The sequence below is a fragment of the Lampetra planeri genome, chromosome 69 (genome assembly GCF_965212315.1).
Source record: "Lampetra planeri chromosome 69, kcLamPlan1.2.h2, whole genome shotgun sequence".
In the NCBI taxonomy this organism is placed as follows: Eukaryota; Metazoa; Chordata; class Hyperoartia; order Petromyzontiformes; family Petromyzontidae; genus Lampetra; species Lampetra planeri.
Window position 1 is genome coordinate 1,821,581 of NC_136174.1, and position 24,848 is coordinate 1,846,428.

At 46.5% G+C, this 24,848-nt stretch overlaps 2 protein-coding genes across 4 annotated transcripts in view; one reads left to right on the plus strand and one right to left on the minus strand.

Moving 5' to 3' along the window:
- LOC144737456 (E3 ubiquitin/ISG15 ligase TRIM25-like) overlaps positions 1-1,618 on the minus strand; it is a 63,102-nt gene extending 61,484 nt beyond the window's left edge. Inside the window, exon 1 of one of the 2 annotated variants that reach the window (XM_078620171.1) lies at positions 126-1,618. In XM_078620171.1, coding sequence (XP_078476297.1) covers positions 126-686 — 561 coding nt within the window. In that variant the 5' untranslated portion in view covers positions 687-1,618. The remainder of the gene's footprint in view (positions 1-125) is intronic. The other variant, XM_078620170.1, reaches the window with a different exon arrangement.
- Positions 1-24,848, plus strand: part of LOC144737446 (E3 ubiquitin/ISG15 ligase TRIM25-like) — a 227,628-nt gene that overhangs the window by 191,539 nt on the left and 11,241 nt on the right. Inside the window, exons 1-3 of one of the 2 annotated variants that reach the window (XM_078620156.1) lie at positions 16,178-16,265; positions 19,250-19,887; positions 24,453-24,548. In XM_078620156.1, coding sequence (XP_078476282.1) covers positions 19,327-19,887; positions 24,453-24,548 — 657 coding nt within the window. In that variant the 5' untranslated portion in view covers positions 16,178-16,265; positions 19,250-19,326. Of the gene's footprint in view, positions 1-16,177; positions 16,266-19,249; positions 19,888-24,452; positions 24,549-24,848 lie in introns of those variants that run through there. The other variant, XM_078620154.1, reaches the window with a different exon arrangement.

A 24,848-nucleotide genomic window follows, 5' to 3' on the forward strand; every position in this document is an offset into this window, starting at 1 on the left:
TATGAAGGAACAATGGGCAGCTGAGAGAGCAATGATATTTAGTTGGATGTTATTGTTCAGTTCATACTGGGAAATTATAACTTCATGCAAGAGAGGCTCCGGCTCACACACGCAGACCGTCTCACCTCCCGTGTCTTGTGCTCATCCTCCAACGTAGCCACATCGTGACCCTTGTGGTCTCCTGCTGTGGTGCAGGTTGTGCAGACCAAGCTCTCGTCCTGTCGGCAGTAAAACTTGATCTCATCTCTGTGCGTCTTGCACTTGCGGTCTTCAGGATTCGTGGCTGGATCCACCAAAATGTGGTCCCTGAACTTCGGATTTTCCTGATGAGGCTTTACATGAGTCACACAGTAGGACATATCACACCTGAGGCAGGTTTTCGAGGCAGCGGTCGTGCCATCGTTACAGAAGTCACACAAGACCACGGTGGCCATTTTCTCTGCGGCACTGCGCTGCTCCACCAGGTTGGCGAGCGTGAAGTTCTTGTTCAGCTTGGGTCTCCGAGGGAAGGTCACTCGGCACTGGGGGCAGGAGAAGGACTTGGCCGAATCCCAGGCGCCCTCTACGCACTTGAGGCAGAACGAGTGGCCGCAGCTGAGCGTGCAGGGGCAGCGGAAGGCGTCCAGGCAGATGGGGCAGGTCAACTCCCCTGGAGCTTCGCTACCACTGGGAGCCGCACTCGCCATGGCCCCGTGGCTTCACTCAGAGACGGACGCTGGCTGGAGCTCAGACAGTTGCTGGCTGGAGCTCAGGCAGTCTCTGTAGCTCAGGCAGTCGCTTGATGGAGCTCAGGCAGTCGCTGGATGTATCTCAGGCAGTCTCCTACTGTAACACAGACAGTTTCTGGCTGTATCTTAGGCAGTAGCTGGCTGCGTATGAGACGCAAAAACAGGAACAAGCCTCGTAAATGTGAGAAAGGGAAGTACGGTACAAACACTTTCGGTTTGATTTGTATTATCACGTGACATGCCCTGGAATGTGATGACACGTCGCCTCGTCTCAAATCCTATCCCCACACACCTCACCTCATCTGAACTCACCTCAATATCTCAACTCACCTCGTCGTCTCAACTGAACTCGTAGGGGAACGCTGCTTGTAAACTCGTTGCGTCTAAATTATTTTGATTATTTTGCTGCTGTACATTTCCACGTGGTGATGATGATTAGTTACTAAGTGGAGCCATCATTTGTGGCCAGGTCGCATCTGAAAAAATATCTAATAGTTCATTGGAGCCTTATCTGGTATGAAAAAAAATATTTGTAGTTTTATTTCTATAAATATGTCTCGAAGTGATTTGTCTGCCTTTCCTACACTTTGCACTCCTGTCGTGTTGTTGTATTGCTTGTTGTTGTTGTAACGTTCTGACCTGCCCCGACTGGACATCTGTGAAAAAGAGCTTTATAGCTCATCGGATTCCACCAGTATGAATACTTGTTCTCATTCTGTTGCCTCTACCCTCTCTGCTCCACGATATTTTATATTTTAGCTTCACTTTTTCTTGCTTATTTAACTCGTTAAACTACTTAATTAAACAATTACATTTCGACTTAAAACTTTCGTGACTGCAGGAATTTATATTCTATGGTTCTTACGGTGAAGTCACGTAGCAAGAAAAAATAATAACAAAAATAATAATAAAGTAACTTCGTCACTACGTGACTTTACCGAAAGAACCAAAGAGTAAAGTGAATAAAAAATAATTATTTTTATTTTATTGTTATTTATTTTTCTATTAGTGATGGATTCCTGCAGTCACGATAGCTTCAAATCAAGATTTAGTCACTTTATTTTCATTTTTATTATTTTATTCTTATTATTTTTTCTTCTATCTACGTGACTTTACAGAAAGAACCATAGACAAGTAAACAATGTGTCGGGTGTCTCGTTCTCGAGCTGTGAGACACCTGTGGAGTTGCTCGCCTTCAACTCAGTCACGTAGCTGCGGCTCACTGCTCTGTGTCGTGCAGAGGCAAAGCTCACCCGTGTAGCCCACACAGACTCTAGGCGGTGAGTGGCCAGCACCACACCCACCCGGCCGCCTTTGTCTCCCTAGTCTACTACACACCGCACCAGGTTATCATTTGAGGCTGAGTCGACCTAGGGGAGGCCCAGAGCCGGTTCAGATAATCAGATAATGTCCCCACAAGACCCAACCTAAAAAATACGGAACAGTCATCTCTGCTTGACGTCCTATTGTCAAATGCCCCTCACAATTTCACACTGACTGGTGTTCTGGGTAATAACCTTAGTGATCACTCCTTCATTTTTGGGGTGAGATCATCAGCCAGACCCAAAGCCCCCCCTAAATTGATTGAGAAGCACTCCATGAGACACTTCAGCACTCAGGCATTTACTAATGATGTGCTTCACTCGGATATTGACAAGGTCAGTGATATCCCCAACCTGACTACGGCTTGGGAGACCTTCAGGTACACGTTTCTCCAAATTCTTAACAAACATGCTCCGTTGGTTCGATTTAAAACTAAAGGCAACCGCTCACCATGGTTTGATCCCTTGATTACAAAGCTCATGAAAACTAGGGACAAGGCTTGGGCATGTGCTCAGAAAAGTAATTTGGTCAATGACTGGCTAGAATACAGGATCTTAAGGAATAGATGCGTCAAAAAATACGGCATGCAAAAAATGCCTACTTTTCCTCCACTCTCCTGGAATCACATGGAAATGCCAGGATTTTCTGGAAAAACAATCAAATGCATCGAAAAGGCATCCAAAACAGATAATCTGCCCGTTGAGCTTAACCGAAATGGGGAATATTTTTCAGATCCCCAAAAAATAGTTGACAATTTTAACCTTCATTTTTCTGAAGCTGGTGACTTTTTTGATAATGTATTAGGAGTCACCCCTGCTCATGCTAATTCCTACACCCCTGTCCAAACATTAAACGAATTTAGTTTCTAGCCAATCCACGAAAGTAATGTTCTGAAACAACTGTCCTACCTCAAAGGGTGCTGCCTCTACCGGAGCAGATAGTATTCCCATCTTTGCTCTGCTAACTGTTGGTCACCTAATATACAAACCTATAGCCCATTTTTTCAACCTGTCCATCAAAGAAGCATCAGTTCCTCTTCACAAAGGGGGCCCTAAAGATGATCCAAATAACTACCGACCTATCTCAATTTTGTCCCCGTTGATGAAAATTTTGAAAAATTATTGAACTACCAAATCATCAGTTTCCTGTCTGCCAACAATCTATTACATCTAAAACAATCTGGGTTCCGAAAAAAAATACAGCACCACATCTGCTGCATTAGACTATCTGAATCACATTTATAGTAGCCTTGATAATAAGCAGTACTGCGCCTGTCTTTTTCTTGACTTGTCCAAAGCCTTTGATCCAGTGGACCACAACACCCTGCTTAGTAAACTAAGTTGCCTCCGTTTCTCCAAACACGCAGTAGAATGGTTAAAAAATTACCTCTTTTCTCACACCCAAACTGTCTTCACAGATGGTTGCAGGTCAAACAGTGTTATATAAATCAGCCTCCAGTACTGTACTGAAGAAGCTTGACTCAATTTATCACTCGGCCTTAAGATTTGCATTGAACTGCCCATATAGGACCCACCACTGTGATCTCTACATTGGGTCAAACTTAACATATCTTAATGATCGACGGCTTGTGCATCACATCTTATTTATTTTCGATGTACTTACAAAAAAATCCGGAGACTTCCTGCTGGACCACCTTACTGTTTCGAAGAACAAATGTGACCCAAGGTCTTCGCTCATTTACCAGCTTCACAATCCTTATTGCCGTACAAATACTGGAGAAAGGGCCTCTGCTATTGATGCCCCCAGGGTCTGGAATGCTATCGCCAATAAACTGCAACTTGGATCACTACCTGTGAGATCTTCACTCAAAACTACTCTAGAGGAGTTGTGCAACCCTAGCTGCCACTGCTATTCAGTAGCCTGAAATCAAATGTATCGCTCCGGATGACCGCTGCAAAGTAAGATCTTGTGTTTTGATTATAGTGTGCTAATCTTTAAAAAGTACATTGAACATTTTGATATTCTTACTGATACTCCTGTTGTTATGGAGTGACTCATGCAGCCAGCTATGGCTGCAAAGATTGGTAGTACATGTTACGTATATCGTTATTGTAAAATTTTAATCACAGTTCCTATGATCACTGTTACATTGCTTTTATAGCTTTATTTTGGTGATTTCGAAAACATTTTGGTTTAGCCATATTTGATTGTTGTAGTACAGTTAGACTGATAACTTTAATCTAAATTGTCTCATGGTTGTTATTGTTTGACTTGCATCCCACTGGGATTCTTGCACACAACATTGATATGCGGTGCTTTTTCTTGAAGACTTTGCGGTTTTTTCCTGGATTTTTCTGTTGAGCGTAATCACTTTAAGATGTTTCTTGTTCATGTTTTTGTTTGTTGCGGTTGCACCCGATTCAAGAGCCGAATGGCTCACAGGGCTATACCAAATGAATGAAACTGAAATGAAAACTGAGTCTCTATGGGTCTCTGTTTGGGGCTCTGTGTTAGGGTCTCCGAGTTTGGGTCTCTGTGGGTCTGCATGGGTCCCCGAGTATGGGACTCTGTGGATCTATGTATGGGTATCTGGGGGTCAATGTGTAGTGGCGTAACGTGCGCAGGGTTTGCAAACAGCAGTTGCATTCATGTACGGAGTTGCAAAGAGTGAGGTCAGCCCAGGACAAGCAGGTGCAAGCGGGTGGCCTGGAAGACAGCAAACAGAGAGACGCCATAAATTAGAGAAAGAGGCAGTGATTGGCTGGCTGCAAATAAAAACAAGGGGTAGGCGCCACGGAGGCGAGAGATAGAGGCGATAAGGGGGAGAGACACGCCACAAGGGCGCTGCTGAGGGCACGGGTGAGGTTGGAGGTGCGGGTGTAGACAGGCTATTGGAGGAGAGGCGAGCGTAATCTTTAGTCTGAGTGTGATAGGCTGTGGGGTGAGAAGCTAGTGGAGAAATAGCGCGAGCGAGAGTCCATGGCAGCTTAGAAAAGTGGAGAGTAACAGGCTAGCGGAACGAGAGAGAGTAAGCTCGAAGGAGTAGGCTAGCGGAAGAAGAGATTCAATCCCATCCGTAAAAGATGTAATTCCTGACTTGCAATACCCTGGAGTCTATAAACAGAGTTGCAGCTGTGGTGATTGTTACATTGGGGAAACGAAACGTCATATCTCCGATCGTGTCCGCGAGCACAAGTCAAATCTGAAACACGGCAAAATTGAGTCTTCCGCCGTTGCTGAACATTGCTACAACGCTGTGGGCTCTCATGAGTCTTTTCCGAGACCAAGGTGCTCTGCAAACCTTCTGGCTACAGTCAAAGGTTTGTACACGAAGCCATCCAGATATACAAACACAGACATAACTTAAACCGTGATGATGGGTACAAACTGAGTAATCATTGGAAAAATGTTATTAACCATGTGAAAAAAATTTAACTACGCATATTTGTACCATCTTATTTGACAGGTACTATTTTACTTTACAGAGTGTTGACATCCCTAGCGTTTAACATCACTGCCTTTTTTGTATTTCAATTGTCAGCCAACACCGGTTACAACCCATAGTCGAGGTACAGATTGTTCTCTTTGAGCCCCGCCCACCCCCTCCCAACACGTTCCATTCACTGGCTACCACATTCAGATAAGACCCCCCTTCAACTCAGCCAAAAAAAATCCCCCTAAACTCACCCAAAACCCCCCTTAATATCCGCATCTCCAGTTTCTTCCTCCTCCCACTCCCAGCCCCGCCCACTTCCCCCCCTCCACCTCTATCTCTCCTCCCTGGCTCCTCCCCCGTCTCTTACCTATATAGCCCCTTGTTACAGCAGCTATTTTGCCCACTTCAGCATTTGTTTCTTGCTGTGGTTGTTCCACCTGATGACGGACGCTTGTGTTGCGCCCGAAACGTCGTGATTTATTATTTTATTTATATAATTTCTATTATTTATTTTTACCTACGTGACTTTACCGAAAAAAATTAAGAGTAAGAGAGGAAGAGTTTTCCACAGGAGTACGTGGTGTTGAACGTGAGGAGCATCCGTGTGAGAAGCTGCAAATAAAGTGACACAGGAGAAAAAGACGAAGTTGTCCGTGTGAATAAACACATTACATATGTATGGGTCTCGGAATATCTCGGCCTCGCTGTGCGCTGTGTTGCACCGCTAGTCGAGTAGATAACCTTGCGTTTAATAAACCCTCGGAGCCAGGATGAACGTCCAACTCCAATCCTCATTTATTGATTGTAACAAGGTAAAACTGGTGAGAAAACACAGATACAGCATCTGTTATAATCCGTAAACACCAACACAATGAACACCACAGCATCAGAACATTGTCTTAGATAACAATAGATCCTGGACGGACCAGGCCCCTACATTACCACTGAACAGCTAGACAAGAGCACAAGCCGGTGTGTTGCATACAGGCACATCGTGTATTCATCCCACTGCACCCCAAATGTACAGCAACATAGGCACAAGTCTGACTTGACCTACTAAATCACAAGTAACATCCACAATAAGGAAAGTCGCAGGCTTCGTTACTAACTAGGCCTCATATTTACTACAACAACTTAACGGCACCATAAAGGCATTTGCATCACTATAACGGTTATTCCAACATTACAACAGCATTGCCAATATTATAGTAATATAAACAAACTTACAGACAATGCTTCTTAAGCTCCCACAATGCACAAGTGCGGCTGTGGTCTCACTGAGATGTGATGTATGCCGCCATCTTGAATTATGAGTAAGATGGCCGTTGCCCGCGTGGTTCACTAAAATCTAACATCGTGACTTCCTGGTCACGTGACCAAAATTAGCATAAAAAACAGGAACTTCCTGTGAACGTACGCTCCACGTCTGCCGTGAGGCAAGACACTCCCCGTCTGGTATCTAGGAGATACCACCATTTATTTCCTATCTCATAAAAAGTGTAAAACAACTTCAACGGGTCGACTTATTCGTCCATATCTTTGCGAGAGAGAAGTAGTACTATCTCGACTATGGGCCTGATGAAAGTTCTTGCGACACCTTGATTCGCAATCATAACCTCGACCTTTCGAACTTTTCCATCGGCACTTGGAATCGACTTGAGGATGCGGCCCATTGGCCACTCATTTCGTTTGGCTTGGTTGTCCTTCAGTAGGACGAGGTCGCCTTCTTGGATGTCTGGTCTGTTAGACTGCCACTTGTTGCGCACTTGGAGTGTCGTAAGGTACTCGTTTTTCCAGCGACGCCAGAACGTGTTCGCGAAGCCCTGTACTTGTTTCCATTGACGTCTGTAGAGGTCTGCAGTGCTGCCTCCTTGGTAGGTGCTGTGAGCACATGTGTCTTCTGGGTAAGAAGTGTAGCAGGAGTCAAGATGAATGGTGACTCCGGGTCGGTTGAGACGGGGATCAGGGGTCTTGAGTTAATTATGGCTGAGACCTCGGCCATGAGAGTGGTCAAGACCTCGTGAGAGAGCTGTGTGGACCCGACATCACATAGCATGGAGTCGAGAATGCGTCGAGCAATCCCGATCATGCGTTCCCAGGCTCCACCCATATGCGAAGAGTGGGGAGGATTGAAGATCCATGTGCAGCTTTGGTCACTAAGGTATTTCCTGACAGAATCATCTTCGACATTCTTCGTATTGATCTTAAGCTCTTTACATGCTCCTATGAAATTGGTTCCACAATCAGAACGGAGTTGCTTGGCTGGCCCTCTGATGGCGAAGAATCTCCGGAGTGCATTTATAAAGCTCGAAGAGTCCATTGACTCGATGACTTCGATGTGCACTGCTCGTGTACTCATACAGGTGAACAGCACTGCCCAACGTTTGCTGTTCGTGAGCCCTCCTCTGGTGCGGCGTGAGATGACTGTCCATGGTCCGAACACGTCGATCCCTACAGAGGTGAAGGGAGGTTCCACACTGAGTCGATCGGCTGGGAGGTCTGCCATTTTCTGTTCTTCCTGTTTTCCACGTAGCTTACGACACCGGATACACTTGTGGATTGTGCTGGCGATGTACCTCTTTGCTCCAACGATCCACAGCCCTGCAGATCGGATTGCTCCTTCTGTGAAGTGCCGACCTTGGTGCCTGACCTTCTCGTGGTAGTGGCGCACGAGTAAGATTGCGATGTGGCTCTGACTTGGGATTATGAGGGGGTTTCGTTCATTCTCATCTAATTTTGCATTCCCTAGCAGACCACCGATCCTGAGCAAGTCGTCTTTGTCCATCCTGGGGTTTAGCTTCCTGAGGGTGCTGACCCTAGGAAGGTCTTCTCCCTTGTTGATGGCCTTGATATCACTTGCATAAGCTGCCTGTTGCACATAGCGGAAGATTGATTTCCTTGCTCTGGAAAGCTCGTCTTCAGTGCGTGGCACTGTGCAGTGATGCCATCCATTGCAGCTACCAGTGGTGCCTCTCATCGGGCGATGAAAGCAGTCTGCGATATGCGTTAAATGTGCTATCGCTCGCACGAGTGTCGTCCATTTCGAGAAATGTTCAAAATGGTGTGGACTCAGTGGACTTCTTGGTCGCACATTTGTTACGAAAGTTGTCACTTGAGGACGAATCTCCTTGTTTGACTCGGGCTCTATGAGTCCAAAGGTCTCTTTGGTAGTACATGGGCCACCGTCACGTCGGAAAAGGAACGCTGGACCCGTCAGCCAGATAGTTTGCTTCAGCAGAGATGCAGGGACGGACCTAGTTGCGAGATCTGCTGGATTCTGGTCAGTTGGAACGTAAATCCATTGCTCTGGCTGCGTCGATCTCCTGATGCGCTCCACCCGGTTGCTGATGTAGGTGTAGAACCTTCTCGTTTGGTTGTTTATGTAGCCTAGTACGACCTTACTGTCCGTGTAGAACTTGACCACGTCCAGTTTGACGTCAAATTCGTCTAAGATCAGTTCCGCCACCTCTGTAGCAAGAACCGCTCCACACAGCTCAAGCCTTGGGATGGTATGGTCCGGTTGTGGGGCCTTGCCGTGGAACTCCTTCCAGGATTCCCACTCGGATGACAGCTCCGGGTCTAGGAACGAAGAGGCCACGGCCGCAGCAACCACCGCCATGACCACCAGCAGAGCGACGAGCAGCGGCTTCGTCTTTGGCTTCCTCTTGTCAGTGAGGACTGGATTGGAGAAATGTGGAGGAACAAAATCCAGCGAAGATGGTGAATGTACGTGCGAAGTTGTGGTCAGCATGGTGGTTTCTTTGTAAGTCTGCACGGCACAGCCTTCACTTCTGTCTCCGAGCTTTTCTTTCAGCGTGAAGTGGTTGGGGCACGGTTTGAAGAGCGACGTGTGTCCATTCACGAGCACACTCGTTCTGAATGTGCTAATGTGGTCTGGTTTGTGTGTTCCATCGAGACAAACGTCACCTACGATGACCCATCCTAGGTCGAGTCTCTGGGCGTAGGGAGCGTCGTGAGGTCCATTGCGTTGATTGCGAACCTTATGGACTCTCAGCATGTCCTTGCCGAGCAGAAGTAAAATCTGTGCCGCGTGATCCAATGGCGCGATGAACTCTGCTATGGGTTTCAGGTGTGGGTGGTGGCGTGCAACTTCGGGCGTGGGAATCTCACTCCTGTCGTCCGGTATCTCATTGCACTCTGTCACCGTAGGAAGGGCTAGCTTTATGGTGCTATCTATGGTTCCCACCATGAGGCCGCTCGCTCTTCTTCCCGCTGTCTCCATCAGTCCTGAGCATGTTCTGAGCGTGTATGGAAAGGAATTCCCACCTACGCTTAGCTGATCAAAGAACTCTGACCTTGCCAAAGACCTGTTGCTCTGGTCGTCCATTATGGCGTACATCCTTACTGCCCTTTCAGGATGTCCTTTGGGATAGACTCGGACGAGGCATATATTTGAGCAAGATCTTCCTTTGAAGCCTTCTCCACAGACTTCTGTGCATTTGGTTGTGATTGGCGAAGTGAGTGCGGCGGTCTCGACTTGCTCCCCGCCGCGCTCTGCTTCGGGATCGGAAGCCTTAGTGCCACTGGGTTTCGAGTAAAATGTGTGCAGAGCAGTTGCGTGTTTGTCGCTGCCACATTCCTCGCACTTGATATCTGCCTTGCAATTCCTTGCAAGGTGGTTTGTAGAAGCACAGCATTTGAAGCACACTCCAAATTATTTCAGCATGTTCTTCCGCTCTTCCAATGGCTTCCTCCTGAACACGGCATTTCTGGAGGGAGTGAGGTTTATCATGCAATGGGCATTGCTTCTCTGGATCCTCTATCTTTTTCTTTGTGGTGGTTGCCTGGACGGAGTTTGCAAATGTCGCAGGAGAGACCTCAGTCTTGTGTACGGAAATTGGCACTCTCGCTGTTCCTCGTTTCGCCATTGCTCTTTCCATTTTTGGGAGATCTGGACTGGTAATCCCCGTGGTGCCAAACATGAAACTCGGGTCATTTCTAGTCTCAGCCAGGTTGCGGATAAACATTGAGAAAAAAGAGAATGGGGGGAATGCAACCTGATGCTCTGACTTGTATCTTGAACCCGCTGTTCTCCATTTTTTCTGCACGTCAAATGGCAATTTCTCTACGATGGGGTTCACGCCATGGTAGGTATTCAAGAAAATGAGACCTGGTAAGTAGGGGTCAGCCTGGGCTGATTCGAGCTCCATAAAAAGATCTCCAAGCTCCCGTAACCTTTTATTGTCTCGACCAGAGATTTTTGGAAAGTTCTGCAACTTCTTGAAGAGAGCCTTCTCAATGGTTTCTGGGCTACCATAGCACTCCTCGAGCCTCTCCCACACCACATGCAGGCTTGAGGTGGGGTCGTCAATGTTTACTGACCGGATCCTCTTTGCGTACTCTGCAGATTCATTTCCTAACCATTTCACCAACAGGTCCAGTTCTTCACTTGCAGAGATGTCTGCATTTCGGATTGCATTCTTGAAGGTAGATCTCCAGGCTCGATAGTTCGCAGAGTGGTCATCAAACTTAACGAGTCCTGTGTTGATTAGTTCGCGGTGAGCCAGGTACCTAGCAAAGTCCCCTAGTCCTGCTGATCCAGGGTGTGTCCATACTGACGCTTGTGAGGTGGCATTATTGTCTGTATTGCCTTGCATGCCGTCATTTGCGATGGCGTTGGACTGTGGGCCCAAAGGGTTTCGATCACGTTGGCTGGATCCCCTTATGTGACTGTCTGGAATGTGGGTCTGACTTGGTGCATCCACGTCTGACCCCACGTGCGCGACGCTGAGTTGGCGACTAACTGCCAGGGCAGGATATACATTTCCCCCCTTCCTGTAGACAGCATTCATGTTCATTCGGTGTGGAGATGGCGATGCCTGAACGTCCACCCTTTGTTCAGTATCGTTTGGTGGAGGAGCATTGATGCATTGTTCAGACCAGTCCAAAATATTTTTTCTGGTGAGTTGATCACTGTCCTTGACAGGTAACTGAGTGCCAAACTCACTCCAATTCTCTTCCTTATCCAGGTTGGCTGCTGCCTCGAGCACCTCTGCCTGGGCCCTTGCAGCAGCTGCTTCCTTTTTGAGTTGTAGGGTACTTAACTGAGCATCCAGCTCAATTTTCTTCCGCGTAGCGGTAGCCACTAATATACTCTCTTGCTCTTCAAGCTCTGCTTTCTTCCGTGCGGCAGCAGCCGCTAATGTACTCTCTTGCTCTTCAAGCTCTGCTTTCCTCCGTGCTGCAGCAATTGCTATGCTTGTTTCTTCCTGCTCTGCTTTCCTCCGTGCGGCAGCAGTTGCTATGGTTGCTTCTTCTTGTATGCGAGCCTTTTCAATTAGCATGGCTTGCTCTTCAGCCATGTAGGCAATACGGGCGCTTGCTGCTTCTGCTGCTGCGCGTGCCTGAGCTGCTGCCATACTAGTAGATGATGTCTGTGAGTGCGCTGAGCCTTTAGATCTTGTGGTGGACCTGGATGAGACAGAGTGCTGAGATCGTGTCTCTCTTAAGCCCTCCACACGGTCCATTGCCTCTTGTATCACTGCCTGCACATTATCATCGAGCAGTTCAAGGAAGTGCTCTTGCATACGCACTCCCTCAATGCCCTCATCTGTTTTCACCTTCATCAGGAGGGAGATGTATTTATTTGCCAGAAGCTTGTAGCTTAAGCTGCTCACCTTCACTCGCTGGATGGCCCGCTGAATTGAAGCCACTGTGTCTGAGGCATTTGAAGCTTCAGATAAATCTGCTTCAACCCGGTTCCATGCCCGTTGTATCCTGGCATCAAGGTCCTGTTTCTCGGCCTCATAGCTTTCCAAGTCCCGTTGTGTCAACCTGACCTCTCTTTGGGGCCTTGAACTCCCTTGGTCCTCTTGAGGCAGGATGGGAGGTCTTGAATTGCTTAAATCACCTTCTTCAGTATCTCTCCCTGCTGAACTGTGGCTTTCCATGCTGCGATGCTTGCAGCACGATTTTAATGTAGACTCGTTGCAGAGTTCCTTGCTTGCTGCAGGCTGACTGCTTGAGAGCTGGTTGCTTGCTGCAGGCTGACTACTTGAGAGCTCCTTGCTTGCTGCAGGCTGACTGCTTGAGAGCGGGTTGCTTGCTGCAGGCTGACTGCTTGAGAGCTATTTTCTTGCTGCAGGCTGACTGCTTGAGAGCTCCAAGAAGAGTATATTTTTACTTGGCTGCAGAGAGCTGGCTGCAGCACTGGTTGGGAGCTTCAAGAAGACTGTCTTTTAACTGCTGTAGGGCTGGCTGCAGCACTTCTTGTGAGCTTCAAGAAGACTGTATTTTTACTATCTCGGCCTCGCTGTGCCCTGCGTTGCACCGCTAGTCGAGTAGACAACCTTGCGTTCAATAAACCCTCGGAGCCAGGATGAACGTCCGACTCCAATCGTCATTTATTGATTGTAACAAGGTAAAACTGGTGAGAAAACACAGATACAGCATCTGTTATAATCCAGAAACACCAACACAATGAACACCACAGCATCAGAACATTGTCTTAGATAACAATAGATTTTGGAAGGACCAGGCCCCCACATTACCACTGAACAGCTAGACAAGAGCACAAGCCAGTGCGTTGCATACAGGCACATCGTGTATTCATCCCACTGCACCCCAAATGTACAGCATTACACATACCACTAAACTGTGGATGAGATACTTCGTCATCTTTACTCTCAGGATCGCAACATAGGCACAAGTCTGACTCGACTTACTAAATCACAAGTAACATCCACAATAAGGAAAGTCGCAGGCTTCGTTATTAACTAGGCCTCGTATTTACTACAACAACTTAATGGCACCATAAAGGCATTTACATCACTATAACGGTCATTCCAACATTACAACAGCATTTCCAATATTATAGGAATATAAACAAACTTACAGATAATGCTTTTTAAGCTCCCACAATGGACAAGTGCGGCTGTGGTCTCACTGAGATGCGATGCGTGCCGCCATCTTGACTTATCTGTGTAATGGCCGATGCCCACGTGGTACAGTGGAAATCTAACATCGTCACTTCCTGGTCACATGACCAAAATTAGCATTAAAAAACAGGAACTTTCTGTGAACGCACGCTCCACATCTGCCGTGAGGCAAGACAAAAACAAAGCAATTTACAGTACCGTACCATATAAACTATATACTGTATGTATTTATTAATTACAATACTGTATTGCACAGTAAAATGTAAAGGAAAAAAAACAAGGTAATTTCTTAGCCTACCTATATGAACTGCAATTTAATGGAAAGTTTTTTTCTGGAAACAATCCTATAAACACGCTAACACCGAGACAACTTAACTCCGTCGACCGCTGGTGAGAGTGAGGCATCACAGAACGTGGGAGATGCGTACATCCCGGTAGCGTCCCAACGTACAGTATCGTACCTCATACGCTGCTGCGTTTGCCTGCCGCGCGAAATGAAGAATATTTTACAATTTGTCGTATCGCTATCGCCATCGTAAGATCGAAATATCGTAAGTCGGACCATCGTAACTCGCGGACTATCTGTATAAGAGGGGCCCAGGGAGGGGACCTCGGGGCTGTCGTTTGGAGTGGGATCTCGTCATGCTGCTGGAGTCTTCACCATCGTCTCCGTCTTCACCATCTCGGCGTCTCCAGTCAGGCAGTCTACCAGCTGTCCTGACTGGGAACCGTAGTTACCATGTGTTAACTGTGAAGCCGTGTTAATAAAGTGCCTCCTACTCTTAGTGTTTCTGAGTCAGTCACTGCAATAAACCCACAGATGAAGATCCCTCTGTATAGTGCACAACAGACTATGAGCACCTAACTTAATACACACTCACTTTCACACGTACTCCCCACCACCTCACACAGCACCACCACCACCACACACACTACAATATAACACACTACTACTCTATACAATACAATGTGTTACTTTGGTTCTTGCCTACTTCTCCAGGCTCACCTGTATCGCGGCCACTATATTTTTGGTAAGCCAAGTGACCCCCGTGTATAGTGTGGGTCGAGTCTAGCGAGAGATCAATTGATACCAAAACTTTGAGGCGATTCGAGAGGGTTGGTTTGTCTTTAATTATAACACTAGTCAACACACTTTTTCTGGCATAAGCTATTCCAACGGTTTTGATTTATCAAATATTGCATTTTCAGAAGAAAAAATATTAAATAAATGCGGATATCTACATAAAATGATATTATAAACACACTATCCTAAAAATACAGCACCATATTTTAACACTAAATCAGTCAATGACTCGCAACAACTTCCAATCATAAGTGACAGAGTTAATTTCGGGTAAAATAAATGAAAAATGGAGTATGCCGATAGCATAAAAATGAGATGTGATAGAGCAAATCTGAGATCAGATTTGGAATCAGCACCCTGAAATTAGTCTAACACAGCTGCAAAAGTCCAGGCCAGAAAAAAAAATGTGTTTTTTTTGTTGACCAGTGTTAGTAGCCCAGCCACCCTGCCGACTTTCACGCCACAGCAGATCTCTGGGCAAACGCGGTGCACTCACGAAACACAGGATGACCCCTTCATCCCGACACTAACATCTGAGCCTACGCTCACACACCCTTAAGGCACTTTGAGGCTCAGATGGTGTTTACCATCTGCTTTGGGCTACATTCACAAGCAACCCGACGTCAGGGTGAAGCTCGACACCGCGCGTCGTGGACCACCGCCAACCTGACACCGTCATCATCAGAGGAGAGGAAGCGAGCCGGCGCCTGCTGGCTCCTTTCTGCCATCGGGAGGTGTCAGAGGCAGCCTCCTTGTGCTCCTCTGCCCCTTCCCTGCTCCCCACCGGGTGTCCAAGCTGGAAGCGTGGCCGATTTCTGGGTACCGCTCTCGTTCCCTGCTGGCTGGAGCTCAAGAGACGGAAAGGCCTGGGGTCTTCCTCCATTCACCCTCTAGTCTCTGGTGGTGACTGACACTTTGTTTTCTGCAGGTGGTTCTAATTTTCAATCACCCGCTTTCCCTATGCAGGTGGACCCCACCCTCCATTGTATTTTCGTTTGTCACTTATTTGTACGATGTGACACAATACACTACACTACTATACAATACACTACTCGACACTACACTACTCTAGACTACTATACTGCACTATTATACACTACTATACTGTACACTACTATAGACTCCTATACACTATAGTATTATACACTCCAATATACACTACTATACACTACGCAATACACGTCACTGAATACTACACAATACTCTACAATACACGACACTACTATACACTACACAATACACTACAATACACTACACTATGCATTACTATAAACGACACTATACACTACACAATACTATACACTATATTACTATACACTACACTATACACTACACCATATACTATAGGAAACACTACTATACACGACACTATACACTACACTATACATTACTATACACTACTATACACAACACTAAATACTACACTATACACGACTATACACTACACTATACAGGACACTATACATTACTATACACGACACAATACTATACACTACACTATACACTACAGTGACACAGTAACTTGCTGACCCCGTGACCCCGACTGGACTCCTGCAATCGCAATAAAGATTCTGAATGTAATTGGTGGATCGATCCACTAATATTTGAACCACAACTCGGATCGTGTTTGCAGTGTATTCAACTTAACTGGAAATCGAATCGCGATGTAAAATGATGTCGGAATTCTAGAACGACCCCCCTCCCAACTCAACGACGTCGCTAGAGGAATCGGAATCGATGCCTCAACTGCGTTATAACTACTAATCGATTCGGATCGAGTTCTCCGTTCCCCGTTGTTGACCGAGTCGCCTGGAGTCCTGCAACGCCTCATCACCGTGAGTCCCCCCCCCCTCACAGCCGTCTTTGTTTCCCCCCCCCCTCCCGAGAGAGAGCGACAGACAAAGAAGCCCCCCCCCCCGTAAAAAGGCCGAGGCGTTTAAACCACCCCTCTGAGGCGATGCCGCGAGAGACACCGTCCCTCGGATAGAATCCGTACCGGCCGAGACGCGAGGTGCTCGGTAGGCCGGCCTAGGCCGATGCCGGTCACGCGCGGTCGGCGGCGGTGGGGAGGGAAATAAAAAAACAACTTTAATAACGTTTCAATTAATATCTACTCCTATTTATATTTGTGTCTTTAAGTCGCGACGTTGAGTTGGTGGTGGTGGGGGAGTTTAAGCGGCTAGCGACTGATGGTGTGGTGTGGTGAGAGTGACGCGCTGTGTGCGAGTGATCCACACGCGTGCACTACTGCTCTCTGTACACACACAGCTTTCTGCTGTTTGTAGACGATCTGTTGAGTGATTTGTTTACTTCTCCTGTACGCTGCCCCTCCCGTCGTGTCTTGTGCGCGCGTTGTGTGTTTAGTTATTGTAACGTTCTGACCCCAGTGGCCCCCGACTGGACACCTGTGATGAAAGAGTTTCAGAGCTTTTCGGATTCCTCCTGCAGTATAAATGCAGATTCTGGTGCTTAGAGACCCATACATAGCCACATACAGAAACCCACAGAGACCCATACTCAGTCCCATAGAGACCCACATATCCATACATAGACCCGCAGAGTCCCATAGAGACCCATATTCAGAGACCCATACAGACCCATATTCAGAGACCCATACATATGTAGTGCTCGAACCGACACGACAGTTTCTTGTCTTTCCTCGTTACTTTATTCCGCGTACATTGTTCCACATCTCTCCCGTCAACGCCGCTCAATGTTCCTCCGCTCACACCGACCCACAACTCTTCTCCCCGCTCGCTCGCTGCGTTCCGTTGGCCTCGCTCGCTCCCCTCTACTCCTCTGTCAACTCTCCTCTCTGCTCTCTCTCTCTCCAACTCGGCTGCTCTGTATCAGCTCCGCCGTCCCACTCAGTCGTAACTACACCAGTTCTCCTTCCACGCTCCAGCCGCTTCCTACTCTCTGTCGTCTCTCTGTTGCTCTACGCTTCTCCACTGCTACCCTACACTTCTCCACTGCTACCCTACACTTCTCCACTGCTACCCTACGCTTCTCCACTGCTACCCTACACTTCTCCACTGCTACCCTACACTCACTCTGCTGCTCCGTCTCTCCATCTGTCTCTCCTCCCAGGCACGAACTCCCGTCTCACTCCCCAACCCCTCACTTTATCACTAAACCAATTAACTCCTAATTAATCAGGCGACGCCACTCGCCCCCAGCCCCCACTCGCCCCCAGCCCCCGCTGCCACGTGGCGTTGTTTTTCCAGACACACCGGCGCCTCTCTCCGACAACAACCCCTCTCGCCCAATCAGCGCACTGCACCTTTAATTACCCCCTGCCACCTGCTAGCACCCTTAACCATCACGCCACCTTAATTTGGACAACAACAACGGCCAGCCAATCAGCGCCCTGTGTCCTCACTTGCCCTCACTGTCCGCCGCGTGCGCGCACACCGACCCAGCGCGTGACGCGTATCTCAAGCACTACACATATGTAGTGTGGTATTTATTCACACGGACAATTTCGTCTTTTTCTCCTGTGTCACTTTATTTGCAGCATCCCACACGGATGCTCCTCACGTTCACACCACGTACTCCTGTCGCAATCTCTTCCTCTCTTCCTCGGCTAGCCTGCTACTTCGAGCTTATTCTCTCTCGCTCCGCTAGCCTGTTACTCCCCACTTTTCTAAGCTGTCATGGACTCTCGCTCGCGCTGTATCTCCACTAGCTTCTCACCCCAAAGATTACGCTCGCCTCTCGACTAGCCTGTCTACACCCGCACCTCCAACACAGGGGAGCTTTGTCTCTGCACGACACAGAGCAGTGAGCCGCAGCCACATGACTGAGTTGAAGGCGAGCAACTTCACAGGCGTCTCACAGCTCGAGAACTAGACACCCGACACATTGTTTAATTGTCTATGGTTCTTTCAATAAAGTCACGTAGATCAAAGAAAAAATAATAACAATAAAATAATGAAAATAAAGTGACTAAATCTTGATTTAAAGCTTTCGTGACAGCAGGAATCCATACTCTTTGGTTCTTTAGGTAAAGTCACTACTAGAAAAAAAACAATAAAATTATAATATTTTTTTTTCACTTTACTCTTTGGGTATTTCAGTATTGTCACTAAAGTCACTATGTGACTTCACCGAAAGAACCATAGAATTTGAATTCATTCAGTCACGAAAGTTTTAAGTCAAATCTTAATTGTTTAATTAAGTAGTTTAACGATTTAAATAAGCAAGAAAAGTGAAGCTGAAATATAAAATATCGTGGAGCAGAGAGGGTAGAGGCAACCGAATGAGAACAAGTATTCATACTGGTGGAATCCGATGAGCTATAAAGCTCTTTTTTACATGTCCAGTCGGGGCAGGTCAGAACGTTATAACAACAACAAGCAATACAACAACACGACAGGAGTGCAAAGTGTAGGAAAGGTAGACAAATCAGTTAAAGACATTTATAAAAAATAAACTAAAAATATTTTTGTCGTATCATACGAGATAAGACCCCACTGAACTATTAGATAATTTTTCAGACGCGACCTGGCCACAAATGATTGCTCAACGAGTTTACGAGCAGCGTTCCCCTCCAAGTTCAGTTTAGGTGAGTTGAGGAGATATTGAGGTGAGTTCAGATGAGGTGAGATGAGGTGAGGTGTGTGAGGATGAGGATTTGAGACGAGGCGACGTCACCGGAGTCTTTATTCAGCCACCCCTGGAGCAGAGGACTCTTACTGGTTTGTCTGTCAGCACAATCCAGGGCGTATCACGTGATATGGAAATAAAACCAGAAGTGTTTGTACTTCCCTCCTTCACAGTCAGAAGGCTTGTTCCTGTGTTTTCGTCTCATACACAGCTAGCCACTGCCTGAGCTACAGTCAGAGACTGCCTGAGCTCCAACCAGCGTCCATCTCTGAGTGAAGCCACGGGGCCATGGCGAGTGCAGCTTCCAGCGGTATCGATGCCCCAGGGGAGTTGACCTGCACCATCTGCCTGGACGCCTTCCGCTGCCCCTGCACGCTCAGCTGCGGCCACTCGTTCTGCCTCAAGTGCGTAGAGGGCGCCTGGGATGCGGCAGAGTCCTTCTCCTGCCCGCAGTGCCGAGTGACCTTCCCTCAGAGGCCCAAGCTGAACAAGAGCGTGACGCTCGCCAACCTGGTGGAGCAGCGCAGTGCCGCAGATGAATTGGCCACCGTGGTCTTGTGTGACTTTTGCAACGATGGCACGACTGCTGCCTCCAACACCTGCCTCAAGTGTGATATATCCTACTGTGCGACTCATGTAAAGCCTCATCAGGAGAACGCGAAGTTAAGTAGCCACATTCTGGTGGATCCAGGTACGAATCCTGAAGAACGCAAATGCAAGAAACACAGAAAGAAGATCAAGTTTTACTGCCGACAGGACAAGAGCTTGGTCTGCACAACCTGCACCATTGCAGGAGACCACAAGGGTCACGATGTGGCTACGCTAGAGGATGAGCACAAGACACGGGAGGTGAGACGGTCTGCGTGTGTGAGCTGGAACCTCTCTTGTGTGAAGTCATTATTTTCAAGTACTAACTGAACAATAATATCCAACTAAATATTATATTATTCCTCTCTCAGCCTCCCATTGTTTCTTCAAATTTTAACAACCTTGATTTAATATAAAGTATGCTGAGGTTGTTATAGTGCAGAAATAATACGAAAACATGTTCTTTCTAGATTTGAAGCTTTCGTGACTGCAAGGATTCATACTCTTAGGTTTTTTCGGTAAAGTCACGTAGGTAAAAAATTAAATAACAATAAAAGTACAATTTAAATCACGACGCTTGCAAGCGTGCTGTGACGCTTGCAAGCGTGCTGTGACGGTTCCACCTGAAGACGGAAGCTTGTGTTGCCTCCGAAACGTCGTGATTTTTATTTTACTTTTATAAATTTTTAGTAAATTTTTTACCTACGTGACTTTACCGAAAAAACCTAAGAGTACGAAAACATGTTATTATCAATCCTGTTATCTGACAAATTTATAAATGTGCTCTTAGTATATTTTATAAAACTGAAGGACTTTAATGGATACAATATTTTCTCAAAATGACGTGAGTGCATAGACCGTGGTTTGTATACAAAAAAGTGGTTTGTGGAATAGAGGAGCATTCCCCAAAATGTGAACGAAATGTAAAACGACTGGGACTGCGTGAGTCGCAGTGCTCACCGCTTGGAAGCCTCGTGCCGGTCTGTCCCAGTTTAGCGCCGCACTCTACAGCAGCTACCGGGTCACTGGACTTGACAGACCAAGTATTTCGTGACCGTATTTATATTTTCATCAAGATTCTCTTCACCGAATTTCTCCAACACTCAACTGAGACATGGCAGTCCCTCCTTGTACCATGTAAAACGTAACTAAAACTAGTTTTTTTTTTATTTTATCAGGTGAAGCTCACAGTGCTATGTAGCTCTTTTTCAGACGCAAACCTGGCCACAAATGACAGCTCCAAGAAGTGGCTTATGACGTCGAAATTCATAGCAGCCAAATATTCTAAACCAGGGGTCCTCAAACTTTTTAAACAGGGGGCCAGTTCACTGTCCCTCAGACCATTGGAGGGCCGGACTATAGTTAAAAAAAACTATGAACAAATTCCTATGCACACTGCATATATCTTATTTTGAAGTGAAGAAACAAAACGAGAACAAATACAATATTTAAAATGAAGAACAAGTAAAGTTAAATCAACAAACTTGCCAGTATTTCAATGGGAAATATGGGCCTGCTTTTGGCTAATGAGATGGTCAATGTCCGGTTCCATATTTGTCACTGCTAGTCGTAACAAGTGATGCAAGTGTGCATCCGTTAGTCTAGATCTGGTTGGAGATTTCAAATGTTTCATTCTGGAAAAAGTCTGTTCACAGACATCAGTGCTGCCAAAGGTGGTTGCCATTTTGAGTGCATGGTTCCTGAGATGAGGATATGTCTCAGAGGGGAGAGATGCATAGAAATTATGAAGGCTGCTTGACTTGAATGCGTCTTTCAGAGAGTCACAATTCTGCAGTTCAGCCAGTTCCATTTGGTAAATTGTATCCACATTTTCAATGTCAATAGAAAATGGGTTACAGAAAAGCTGTATGTCCTGTTCATGGAGATGAAGCTCTTTAAATCTAAATTGTAACTCCTTTTGCAATTTTTCCAGTGAATCCACATGTTTTGTTTGGGAATGCAACCAATGGTTTTTCCGCTAACAGATTTTGAGTTGTGGGGAGATGGCAGAAGTTTTCCTCCTTCACTTGTTTGATGAGAATGCCTAATTTTACTTCAAATGCTTTGACATGTGATTGCATATCACAGATGAGCTTCCCCTTTCCTTGAAGTTGCACATTGAAACTGTTGAGTAGCTCTGTTACATCTGTCAGAAAGGCAAGGTGCCATTTCCATTCTGCATCATTGAGCTCTGGTACTTCTTTGTTTTTTGGAAGTAAGTCATAGAAACGTTTTAAAACTCTCCCTCAACTCAGCCAACGGACTTCTGTGTAGTACAGAACATCTTCATAGTCAACATTTAGCTCAGACAGAAATTCCTGAAATTGTCTGTGGTTTAGGGCTTGAGCTCTAATGAAGTTAACACAAGATACCACAATTTTCATAACAGAGTCCCACTTCAGTGATTTACTACACAGCGCTTGTTGGTGGATGAGGCAGTGTATGGCTATTGGATGAGAATGGTTATGTTTGTCCATCTCTTGGTTAATGCGAGAAATTACTTCTTTCTTAGACCCCACCATGCTAGGAGCACCATCAGTTGTCACACTGGCTAGTTGAGCCCAGTTCAGCTCCAAACCATGCACAGTTTTGCAAACCTTTTCATAGATATCCTCTCCTGTAGTTGTTCCTTTGATGCTTTGCAGTGCAGCAAGCTCTTCTGTGACTTCGAAATCGTCATTCGTCCCACGAATAAAAATTAGAAGTTGTGCAGAATCACGAACATCATTGCTTTCGTCGAGTGCCAAGGAAAAATAGGAAAGTTTTTTTTGTGGAGTTTTGCAAATGCTGATGCAAATTGTCTTCCATTTCTTCAATCCCCTCCGTGTAATTGTAGGTCCTGAAAGACTCACTGTACTAAATAAATCGGCCTTCTCTGGACACATCTCTTTGGCAACAGAAAGAAGGCATTCTTTAACAAATTCTCCCTCCACGAATGGTCTGCCAGTGCACGCTATTAGCTTGGCAACTTGAAAACTTGCTCGCAGTGATGAACTATTTAGCTGCTTCTGCTTCACAAAAGTATTTTGCCGAGTTGTTAATGTATTTTTCAGTTTTCATATTTTATCTTTTCTCACTTCTCCGACCAAACAATCATATTTATCTTTATGTTGAGTTTCATAGTGTCGGCGTAAATTGTATTCTTTGAACACAGACACTATATTCTGGCATATCAGACACACAGCTCTTTCCTTGTACTGCATGAAAAAGTAATCATAAGTCCACTGTTATTTGAATATCCTACACTCCGAGTCAATTTTTCTCTTTCTTGACATCATTGTTTCCTAGGGAGTCAAAATTGCTATTAGTAAAATACCTATATATATACAGCGCTACAAAAACAATATACCAGCAATAACTTTGCCCACACAGAGACATACAGACTGCACTGCCCATCAATGCAGTCTGATTGGGGGAACTCCGCTTTTACCCCAGGCTCACACTGGTGCGGGTGCCATTAAAAAGTTAATTACACCTGCAGTTTTGTTCACAGATCGCAGTGCGGTGGGCACAATGAGTGCCCACCGCCGCAGCTCAATCAGTGCTCGCCACCGCAGCCCAATGAGTGCTCACCAGCGCAGCCCAATGAGTGCTCACCAGCGCAGCCCAATGAGTGCTCACCAGCGCAGCCCAATGAGTGCTCACCAGCGCAGCCCAATGAGTGCTCACCACCGCAGCCCAATGAGTGCTCACCAGCGCAGCCTAATTAGTGCTCACCAGCGCAGCCCAATTAGTGCTCACAAGCGCAGCTCAATTAGTGACCATGGGCCGGATAAATGTCCTCGGCGAGCCGCATGTGGCCCGCGGGCCGTAGTTTGAGGACCCCTGCTCTAAACGCACGTTTCTAAATGTAAAGGAAAAACTGGAAGACCTGGACAAAAATCCATGCGACCATGGGAAGAACAAATTCCAAATATACAGGTGTCAGGGTCAGGATCGAAACCACGACCTCCTGTATACGTGGCAACGCAGATTAACATTTCGCGGTGCCTTTTCCACCAATTACTCAGAGCCCTACTCACTACTCAGAGCCCCACCCACTGCTCAGGTAGCCCCGCCCACGACTCAGGTACCAGTGGAGAGTGATTGGGTCCACAGGCTTAGGCTCCTGCGCGTGCTATGTGAGCCCAGCAATAATCAGAATCAGAAAGGGTTTTATTCGCCATGAAAGTTTGCACAGACAAGGAATTTACTATGGCAGGAAGGTGCATACATTCAACATGTAGGAATCTTAAAACTTAAATAAGTGGTATACAGTCTAACTATACTAAAATGACAAAGTCTAACTAATACTAAGGGGCTAAAGTATGTAAAAATTTTAATAAGTATACAATATAAAATGTAAACTAGCCGTAATATACAATCTTAAAATACAAATAGGGTAACATGTTGTAAATATGGCAAGGTGTAATTTTGTAGATAAAATGTTAAAGTAAGTGTAAAAGTCATTTTAAACCCTTGGCCTTGCTGAAGAGGCCAACAGCGGATGGGAAGAAACTGTTTTTATGACGTAAGGTTTTGGTCCTGATGGACCGCAGCCTTCTGCCGGAGGGAAGTAGCTGGAACAGAGAGTGCACCAAACATAGCCAACCGTGCTTATCGGAGGTGCGGGGGAATGACAACTAAACACAAAATGCTCCAGCAGTCGTGTGAGCTCCTCGTGAAATCGGTTTCCTGCAGTGCTCGCTCCCCCAGCCTCCATTGCTGCACAGGGGTCGCTGCAGCCTGGAGATGGAACCGTCACTGTGGAGGGGTCCGTGTGGAGCGGGGGTGAGAGGGGGCGCTCAGAGAGTGAGTGTAATCTTCCCTGGTGACGTCTCTCACAGAAACAAGTGGGAGAGGAGACGCGGGCGGTGGAGGAGAAGAGGAGGGAGGCGGAGGAGTCCATAAAGCAGATGGAGGCCGCTCACAGGGACGTGCAGGTACCGCATCTGGAACGGACCCTGTGACCCTCGTAACTCCACCCTGAGTAGGGTTTGTGATGGAGGACAACTTCATTCATTCACGTGGACTTCCATTGGCTCTGAACACATCGTGGGACTAAAGACACAACGGTCAATGCGCCTCAATACCCAGGACAAGCAAAGAAGTGGTTCTCATCTGCAATGAGGAACTGAATTAGTCGTGGAAATTCCACATTCTTAGGATGGGAGCCTGATATCCCCATGTGAACTGCCACTTCATCTTCTGTTATATATCTATTCTGGCCAGATGAGGTGGCA